Source organism: Sorghum bicolor, chromosome 6 (assembly GCF_000003195.3).
Source record: "Sorghum bicolor cultivar BTx623 chromosome 6, Sorghum_bicolor_NCBIv3, whole genome shotgun sequence".
NCBI lineage: Eukaryota > Viridiplantae > Streptophyta > Magnoliopsida > Poales > Poaceae > Sorghum > Sorghum bicolor.
The window spans coordinates 4,026,225-4,036,472 of NC_012875.2; the positions used below are offsets into that span (position 1 = coordinate 4,026,225).

The following is a 10,248-nucleotide window of genomic DNA, read 5'->3' on the forward strand; positions in this document are numbered from 1 at the left end:
TCTATGGCATGAGTATTAATTCTTCACTTAACGTCAAGGCTACATGCCTGAATCCATCTCGTCAATTCCACACAGCATTCTAGGATTACTTTCCTATTTCTAGCTGACTGTGGGTCACTCTCAGAAGATACCATACATTTATTCTGCAAGAACAAGATTATACAATGAGTAACTAACTTGACCAGCACGCTGCAGCTCGTGTATATACTAACTGCAATAAAAAAGACCACACCTTCACTGACTTACGGCATTAGGAGGCCGGGTCTATATAAAGACATGCCCCCGCCTCCTCATTTCCACACATCCACAGAAAAGGGAGTACACAAAACCACAGCAACCAGTAAGAAAAGAAACACAGCAGCAGAGTAGATCATGGTCACCTCCAAGGCTTTCCTCCTTGCCATCCTTGGTTGTGCCAGCTTATGCAGTTCTGTCCTAGCTGCTCGTGAGCTGAGCGATGCGGCCATGGTCGAAAGGCACGAGAATTGGATGGTTGAGTATGGCCGTGTCTACAAAGATGCGGCTGAGAAGGCGCGGCGTTTTCAGGTGTTCAAGGATAATGTGGCATTCGTCGAGTCATTCAATACCAATAAGAACAACAAGTTCTGGCTTGGTGTCAACCAGTTTGCTGACTTGACCACTGAAGAGTTCAAAGCAAACAAAGGTTTCAAACCAACAGCAGAAAAGGTTCCAACAACTGGATTCAAGTATGAGAACTTGAGTGTCAGCGCACTTCCGACAGCTGTGGATTGGAGGACCAAGGGAGCTGTCACACCTATCAAGAACCAAGGCCAATGTGGTACGTACAATTGTGATCATACTTGAAACAATTAATTATTTCCGTGATGATATATACATGGTGATTAAGCTCTTTTGATGACTTGTACAATGACACAAAAAAATAATTGCAGGTTGCTGCTGGGCATTCTCGGCTGTAGCTGCCATGGAGGGCATTGTGAAGCTGAGCACCGGCAACCTCATCTCGCTCTCTGAGCAAGAACTAGTGGACTGTGACACCCACAGCATGGACGAGGGTTGCGAGGGTGGCTGGATGGACAGTGCCTTTGAGTTTGTCATAAAAAATGGAGGCCTCGCCACGGAGTCCAACTACCCATACAAGGCAGTAGACGGCAAGTGCAAGGGCGGATCAAAGAGTGCCGCAACCATCAAAGGTCACGAGGACGTTCCGGTTAACAACGAGGCTGCACTCATGAAGGCCGTGGCCAATCAACCCGTATCTGTTGCTGTTGATGCGAGTGACAGGACTTTTATGTTGTATTCTGGTGGTGTGATGACCGGCTCCTGCGGCACTGAGCTGGATCATGGGATCGCTGCCATTGGATATGGCATGGAGAGTGATGGCACAAAGTATTGGATTCTAAAAAATTCATGGGGAACCACATGGGGAGAGAAGGGATTTCTAAGAATGGAGAAGGACATTACAGACAAACGTGGAATGTGTGGCCTTGCCATGAAGCCTTCCTATCCTACTGAGTAGGAAAAAACCAAGAGTATACTTCTGAAAACGTCATCAGCTTGTATTTGAATAATTATATATGTGCCTTCTACACTCTCATATAGTTTGTTCTTTATGTATTGCAATCATACACATGTAACTTTTATTATATATGTTTGTTAACTTTGTAATTATCCTTAACGTTTGAAATAATACATTAAAGCTCCGTACAGAGTTCTATAAAGTCTGGAGTGTTGTTAAATAGTCAAACATTGTGATCAAAATGTCCAGATCTGTCGGTGTTTTTTCCCTGGGGGGTCACACCAACGAGTAAATTTGTATGCGTGCTCCCTTTCCCGGATGGTGATGCAAGAAGACACAGAGATTTATCCTGGTTCGGGCAAGAGAAAGCCCTACGTCCAGCGGGGGGAGAGAGTTTATATTATCTTGCACCTAAGTGCTTGTACAGGGGCGAATACAAGCGTGGAATGGAGTGTGGAGCTCTACTACGTATGAGTATGGTCTTGTGTCCTCATGCCCGTTCTATTCCTGAGTCTCTCCTTTTATAGCTCCAAGGAGAGACCCAGGGTACATGCGTAGATGTTAGAGTAGGGGTCGATAGCCGCATGGAGCGCTGACCTACTCGAGGCTTCCGTACGGCATGGCCTCGAGCCGTCCCATCTTGATAGCCCGGTGATGATTACGCGTGCTCCTGCGTTCGGCCCTGCCCGCCGCCTCGCGCTGGTTCTGAGGTCGCATGCTGGTACGGTATGCGGCGGATCCGGCGGGGTAGCTGTGGTGTTGTCAGTCGACGCCCAGCTTGCCCCTAGGAAGGGACCCTGTTCGGTCGAGGGTCGGACGCCGTGTAATGTGCTGATATCTGGAGCGCTGACCTTGGAGGTCTCGAGGGGGTCCCGATTAGACGTTCCATCCTTGTTCCCTGCGGCCTGACACGCCCTTGATCGTTCAGTGGGAAGGCTGCAAAAAGAACGATGGGACAGAAGCCTCCCGTGACCCGTGTGTTAGGTGGGGAAGCGTCAGGTGCATTAAATGCCCTGGCTCTCGTGCGCGCGTCAGGCGGCGGACAGTGTCCTTGCGCTCGATGCCTCTCGGTTCGCTCGAGCCCGCTTCCGCATTCGACGGCAGTGGTCGCTCGAGCCCTGACCGATTCGCTCGATGGCATTTCCGTCTTCGAGGCTGCGACCGTCGATGGCCGCGCGTGCGTACGGATGGCCTGGTTATACGCATTGGTGAGGGTACCCCTTGTTGATACCCTCGACAGTAGCCCCCGAGTCTTCATTCGAGCGCTGGCGCTCGAGTGGAGACTTTCGTTTTTACGGTCGAGCTTCCACGGGGGCGCGCGAGCGACCCCGCGGGGGTAGCCCCCGAGCCCTCGAGGGAGTATTCAACTCCTTCAAGGGTTATTTTGCCAAAATTGCAGAAACGCTGTCAACACCCGTGGTGGAAGGTTCTGTTCGGCTTCGCCTTGCGTGGAGGTTTCGACGTACTCTCGATAGAGCGAGCGTCTTCCACCCCAGATTGAGTTCCTAGCGGGTAGTCCAAGTGAGAACCTGTGCCCCTTTCGAGGGGGTCAGCTGTAGCCCAGAGGCGTCCTCATAAAGCGGGGTCGACGTGGTCGGGGATACCGGTTTCATTCGATAGAGTCCAGCGGCTCGATGCCTCCCTTCGGGGGGATTCCTCTCGACTGTCTCGACCCTACCTTCGACATCGCCAGCGAGCCCTCGAGGCGGGCCTCGATTTTCGACCGCTCGCTGGGGATCCCTGACTCTTGGTGCTCGAGATCGGCTGTCGAACCCTTTCGACGGGCCAGCCATCGACCTCTCGAGACTATCCTGGGCGCATACCTTGGCTTACAAAGTAAGGAAACTGTCGTGCCGGTTCGTCTTTCTGCCCGTTGGGCGCACCTTTTTAGGTAAGTGACGTTGCGGCACTGTATCGGCGTGGAATTCGGAGCGTCCGGCCTGTGTGGAGAGAAAGGACTGTTAGACGGCGCATTTATGGGAGGGAGTTACCTTATTTCTCGGATCTGTCCGTTGGCGGACTGCTGCCTATAAATACGTCGTGGCGTCGCCGCCGTTCCTCTCCCTTCCGCCTTCTCGCTTTTATTCTCTCGTTGCCTTTGCTTTCTCGCCGTCTCACGCGCACACGCTTCCTCGAGCTGTAGTCAATCTACTGTCCCTCCAGCCGAGATGCCTGTAAGACTCGTCGCCGCCGACGACTGGCGCCCGTCGTCGATGACGGAGCGCCGGTTGTTAGAGCTTGAGAAAGAGGGACTGCTGCGCCGCCGTACCTCGCTATCGTCGCCAGAGTGGATCGCGCCGCCAGCGAGTCACAGGAGGCCTCAGCCGCCCGAGGGCTACGTGGTGTCGTTCGCCAAGTTCCACCGCCACGGTCTGGGCGCGCCCCCGAGCCGCTTCATGCGGGCCCTCTGCTTCCATTATGGGGTGGAGCTCCAGCACTTCTCTCCGAATGCCATCACCGTAGCGGCGGTCTTCGCCGCCGTATGTGAGGGCTACTTGGGGATGATGCCGCACTGGGAGCTGTGGCTCCACCTCTACAGGGGCGAGCTTTTCCATGCCCCCACCGAAACCACGGGCGTAAGGAAGCCCGTGCGGGCGGGATGCCTCAATCTGGTGCAGAAGACGGGGAAGACGGACAGGCCGCGGGAGTACATCCCGGTAGGGTTATCGACCAACCACGCCGGCTGGGACTCCCAGTGGTTTTATCTGCGGAACGATGACAACCTCCAGCCTCCCTACTCGGGCCGTCTGATCATGGAGCGTCCAGCGGATTGGACATACGGCGTCGTCCAAGCTCATCAATCTCGGCTCGACCCCCTCCTCGACGCCCTGAAGAAGCTTCGCCAGGAGGGTTTGACCGCCGCTCTCGTCCTCTCGGCCGTCCATCACCGGAGAGTTCTCCCTTTGATGTCTCGACCGTTGAGGATGGACGAGATGGGCCCTGGTGTCTCATCCCGGGACCTTGAGGCGTGTCGGATGTCCAACGAGGCTCCGGCGGACGACGAAGTCGCGGCCCGAGTCAGGGCTGCAATTGCCGGTGATTTTCAGCCGGAGCATGTTAACGGCTTCCCCATGAGACCTGACGTAGGCTCAATCGATCTGGTACGCCTTCTTCTTGCGCGCAGCCTCGATTCTGGGTTTCCTTTCTCCCCTCTCTTTTTTCTAAGTCTACCTTAGTTTTGGCAGGGTCGGATTGATGTCCGGTCCTCGAGGCCTCCGGTAAAGGAGGACGAGGTCGATCGTGACAAACGGCGCCAATCTGCCGAAAAGCTAAAGTCTGCGAAGGACTCTGCAAAGAAGGGGGAGAAGAAGAAAAACCTCGACCGCCAAGCATTAGAGGCGCGTCGAGCCAAATCCAGGCAGAGGGGGGAGCCTGAGGAGGAATCCCCTAACGATGATGACGATGATGACGAGGACAGCGATGACTCCGAGGGGATGGCGTCGCGCCTCGATCGGATTCTCGAGGGCCCGCCTCGAGGTGACGTCGACGCCCCCCGGACGGAGGCGCCAGAGGAGGGTCCGAGCGGATCTCGTCGCCCCCGGGCCGACACCCCTCCCGCGCCCAAGGCGGGCCAAGACGCACCGCGCCCTCCCCCGGTGCCCAGGGAGAGCAGTCTGGCTAGGCCCCAGGCGTCGGGGCCACTAACTCGTGGTCGCGCCGCGGCCTCTGAGAAAGGAGATGCCGGCCGTAGGAGCGCCAGTCCCGGCGCCCGCCAGGCGGGGACCGACGCGCCTAAGCCAGTGCCTGCCCTCGAGGGGCCTGGAGCCCCGACGCGGGGTGGCTCGAGGCCCACTGGTCGGGGTGGCGGAAGGCGAGCCGTTCTCCCTGTGGGGTAAGCCTTTTTGATGTTGCGGTTTTTGTCTTCCCATTCTTCCACCTTTCCTCATATGCCAACCTTTTCTCAGGCTGAAGCGGACCCTTGAGCAGGCCCAACCGTCCATGGCAAAGAAGCTCAGAACGGGTGCCGCCTCCAAGGAACCAGGTTCGTAGTTTATTTCTGGGCGTTGCGATGTTCCTGTGTCGGTTATTATAACGTCTGACCTTTTTACCCTTTGTTTTGTAGGCTCCTCCAGTTCCCAACCTCCAGCCGGCGTCGAGAGGGCTCTGTCTCGTCCCGCGCCTACTCCGTCTCCGCCGACTCGTGATGAGGCGCCCCAGACGCAAGCGTCAGAGGGAGCCCCCGAGCCCCCTCGACTGGGGGTCGAGGGGGAACCCATCACCATCAGCGATACGTCCGATGGTAACGAAGCGTCTGGGGGCGCTCGCCCTATGGAAGAGGAAGCGTCGACCCCCAACGTCGCGGGATCGACTCCCTGGCCCGCCGGCCTCCGCAGCCTCGAGGAGCAGAAGAAGAAAAGGGAGGAGGATGAACAACGGGAGCGCGAGGCGGCGCGGTAGCCGCAGGAATCTGAGGCGCAGCAACAGCAACAGCAGCAGGAGGAACAGCAACAGCAGGAGCAGGGGGGCCAAGAGGAGGGGCTGCTCGAGCCCCCGCCCCAAGGTCCGGCCCAGCCAGTACCGCCGGAGCCGCAAGGGCCCGGCGAACAAGAAGAGGATTTGCCGGTGTACGGCCCCCCGACCCCAGCGTGGCTCCTCCCGGGGGCACCCGCCGCGATCCGGGCAGAGCCGGGGCGTGCGGATGGAGTGGTGGCGCTCGCCTGCATGATGCGCACCCCCACCGACCCTGAGTCCGAGATCAAGCGGACGATCTACGGCATGGACGGGATCGCCCCAGGGTTCCTCCGGGAGCGTCGGGCATGGGAGGACCGCTTTCCCTCCAAGGAGGATGAAATCGGGACGTCGGGGACCAAGGACGGTACCTGGAAGACGGTGGACGACGACGGGCGGTTCCCATGCCTCGTCGACCTGTTCCTGCGCCATGGGGGCTCCCTCGAGACCGTCGAGAATCTCATCCGCGGTGTCAAGGCACGGGCCGACCGGGAGATGGAGCACTGGTGCCCCGATCGGATCCGCATCCGGGCCTCCCACGACCCGTCCGAGCCTAACATCTTTCTGGACGATCGGAAGGAGGCAGAGAAGTGGGAGCACGTCGAGGAGCTCCGCCTTTGGATGAAGCATGTGGTGGGGCTCCTCTCAGACGTTATCAACAACGGGCTCGGCCCGGCTTATTTCGTAAGTGCTTTTCGAACTTCAATCCTTGTGGTGCCTTTTGGTTTTCGTGTTCTAACCATTCAACCCTTGGTTCGCAGGACATGAAAGAGACCTCCCGCATCAAGTCCAGTTTCATACACGCCACGAGAGGCGGCTGGGAGCAGCTTCCCCTCCTCAAGGATCAACTCCTCGAGTCGCAGGAAAAGCTCCTTAAAGCTTATAAGGATCTCATAGCACTCGAGGAGGAGAAGAAGGCGAGGGAGGCTGCCTTGGCCGAGGCCCGAGAAGCCTCGAAGAAGGCGGAGGAGGAGACGATGCAGCTACGGGAGCGGGCTCTTACGGTCGAGGAGGCCGCGTCCAGAGCCCGGGAGGAGGCCCTGTCCTACAAGAGCGTTATCGCGGATCTGGACAAGGAGAAGGGCCTCCTTAAATCCGACCTGGACTCTCTCCGAGAGTCCTTCCGAAAGATGAAGGTGGAGCATGTGAACGGCGAGGTCGCCAGGGGCGCCGCGGAGGAAGCCAAGAAGAAGGCCCTCGAAGATCTCGAGGCGGAGCGGGCTCGATCCCGCAGTCTCTCTAACGACGTCGAGCGTCTGAAGGGAGAATTGCTGGAGAAGAGTGGGGCCATTGCTCAGGCTGGCAAGGCGATCGAGGATCTCCGCGTTGCCAACACCGAGCTGGCACGCTCCAACAAAGAGATCGAGGGGGCCAACACCAGGCTGGTTGGCGAGAACACGGCCCTCGAGGAGACCGTACGCGGTATGTTTCCTCTATCAGATTTCTTTTTCCGAGGTGTGCTTAGTTTTTCCTAAGGTCTCTTTGTATTGGCTTTTACAGGGCTCAAGGACGAGCTCCTGGCCGCCCAAGCCGAGGCTCGCAACGCCAAGGCTCAGCTCGAGGCGGAGGTTGCTTTGAACCGTCGAGTACGGACGGCGATAAGTGATCTCTCGACCTCTTGGGAGGTCGAGCCTATGGATGAGTCGAGGGAGGACGCTCGAGGCGACGCCCTGGTCGACCAGTTGTGCTACATAGGCGCGATGCTACGAGATCGGGTGCGGGACGCCCTCCACATCGGGGTGAAGCGGGCGATGGCGGTTGTCTGCTCGGGCTTCTCCTACGACATGGAGGTGGTGTCCCATGGCTTCGTCACCGACATCTCCAAGACCGACGCGGAGAACGAGGAGAGGCTCCATGCCTTGATCGACGACGCGGAGGCTCCTAGGGAAAGGTTGGCCAAGCTTTTCGAGCCTGAGGTGCTCCCTCCTGAGGCTAGCTCGGGCGGAGGCGAGGGCGGTGAGGATCGTGCCGCGGACTAAGGCCTGCGAGCCTGCTCTGGGCGCCTGAGGCCCCTTGTACAATACTTTGTGAATTCTGTGGTTAACTGATGTTGTATACTTTCGTAATTGTCAGATGCTTATTTTGTCTTTCCGCTTGATGCTTTCGTCTCTCTTTGCGCCTACGTTTGTATCCCTTGCTCGATTTTTCGTAAAAGATCACCTCGATCACTTCAATGGTGGGGAAGCGAGTAGAGTTTCCGTAGCCCGGGGGCGTAGGAATTCTCCAGCTCGTTGTCCCTCGGCCTTTGAGGGGCTCGAGGTGCCTTAGCAACTTGAACCGTGCAAGGTTTACTACGTAAGAAAAGAAAACTTCTCGGTTTTTTCGATACTCGGGGGGGGGGGGTGTCGTCCCCCTGGTAGCCCCCGAGGGGGTGCTGACTATGATGGGTCATAGTCGGCGCCCCCTTCTAACGTCGAGATCGTGATTTATTAATCTTCTCGGCGCAAAGAAAGAAGAATTGTTTCGAGGGAAAGACTTTATTTATTCATTCATTCGTTTACAAAGTCTTGGTACAAAACGTAAGCAGGAACATAAGTTTAGAACTTCTAGGGGTAGAATCGACGTAGCTGTTCGATGTTCCATGCGTTGGTGAGAATTGCCCCTTTTTCGTCCGCCAGCTTGTACGTTCCCGGCTTCAGGACCTCGGCTACCACGTACGGACCTTCCCAAGGCGGAGTCAGCTTGTGGCGTCCCTGATTGCTTTGCCGGCGTCGTAGGACTAGGTCGCCCACGTTGAGGTCCCTCTTGCGCACATGCTTGTCGTGGTAGCGTCGAAGCCTTTGCTGATATCTGGCAGAGTTGAGGAGGGCCATGTCTCTAGCCTCCTCAAGTTGGTCGACCGCGTTTTCTTGAGTCTCTTTGTTCGATTGCTCGTTGTAGGCCTTGAGTCGAGGTGACCCATACTCGAGGTCTGTGGGGAGGATGGCCTCAGAGCCGTAGACCATGAAGAACGGGGTGTATTTTGTGGCCCTGCTTGGTGTTGTCCTGAGGCTCCATAGGACTGAGGAAAGCTCCTCGACCCATTTTTTGCCGAATTTCTTCAATCAATTGTAGATCCTTGGCTTGAGTCCTTACAAAATCATGCCGTTGGCACGCTCGACTTGGCCGTTAGTTCGAGGGTGGGCTACTGCAGACCAGTTCACACGGATGTGATGCCGATCGCAGAAGTCCAAGAACTTTTTGCTGGTGAACTGGGTGCCGTTGTCGGTGATGATGACATTGGGGATCCCAAACCGATGGATAATGTCGGTAAAGAAAAGGACGGCCTGCTCGGAGCGGATGTTGGTGATGGGTCGAGCCTCGATCCATTTGGAGAACTTGTCAATGGCCACCAGCAAATGGGTGAATCCTCCTTTCGCCTTTTGTAGAGGTCCTACTAAATCGAGCCCCCACACCGCAAACGGCCAGGTAATGGGGATCATCTGAAGTGCGTGGGCAGGCAGATGCGTCTGCTTGGCGTAGAACTGACACCCGTGACATGATCGTACGAGCTCGATGGCGTCCGCCACGGCCGTTGGCCAGTAGAAGCCTTGTCGAAAAGCGTTCCCTACAAGGGTCCGTGGAGCGGCGTGGTGACCGCAAGCCCCCGAGTGCAGGTCATCGAGGAGTTTTCGGCCTTCTTCCACAGTGATGCAACGTTGTAAGACCCCCGTCGGGCTCCGTCGATATAGCTCGTTGTCTTCACCATAGATCACATATGATTTGGCCCGCCGAGCGATACGACGAGCTTCTGACCTGTCTTCTGGTAACTCGCCGCGGATAAGGCAGTCGAGGAACGGTGTGCGCCAATCGAATGGTCGGCCTGGTCGTCGTTCTATCTCCATCATTTCTTCCACCATCAAGAGCGTATCGACAGCGTTGGTCGGTTGGGCGGTGGTGGCGTCGACGCCAGCCCCCGTGCCTAGGTCGACGGATGGCTCATGAAGATCTTTTGAGAATGCATCAGGCGGCACCGTGCCTCTGGTCGATGCGATCTTGGCGAGTTCGTCGGCTGCCTCGTTGTAGCGTCGAGCGACATGGACAAGCTCGAGACCGTGGAACCTGTCTTCGAGTCGGCGGACCTCCTTGCAGTACGCTTCCATTTTTGGGTCGTGGCAGCTCGAGGTTTTCATTACTTGGTCGACGACGAGTTGGGAGTCTCCTCGGACGTCGAGGCGTCGGACTCCTAACTCGATAGCGATCTTGAGACCGTTGACCAGGGCCTCATATTCTACGACATTGTTTGATGCGGCAAAATGAATCCTGATTACATACCTCATGTGGACGCCTAAGGGTGAGATGAACAGCAGGCCGGCCCCGGC

The 10,248-nt window shown here is 56.8% G+C and overlaps 1 protein-coding gene across 1 annotated transcript; it reads left to right on the forward strand.

The window, feature by feature from the left end:
* Nucleotides 373–1,498, forward strand: LOC8067743 (senescence-specific cysteine protease SAG39). Its single transcript, XM_002446087.2, has 2 exons — nucleotides 373–799; nucleotides 912–1,498. Exons 1-2 carry the CDS (start codon nucleotides 373–375, stop codon nucleotides 1,496–1,498), a joined length of 1,014 nt encoding a protein of 337 aa, XP_002446132.2.

What these genes read in the sequence shown, in the direction of transcription:
- LOC8067743 (XM_002446087.2), top strand. Translation starts at nt 373, where the DNA reads ATGGTCACCTCCAAGGCTTTCCTCCTTGCCATCCTTGGTTGTGCCAGC. An exon ending in CAAGAACCAAGGCCAATGTG is followed by an intron (nt 800 to 911) that starts GTACGTACAATT and finishes AAATAATTGCAG; the next exon opens with GTTGCTGCTGGGCATTCTCG.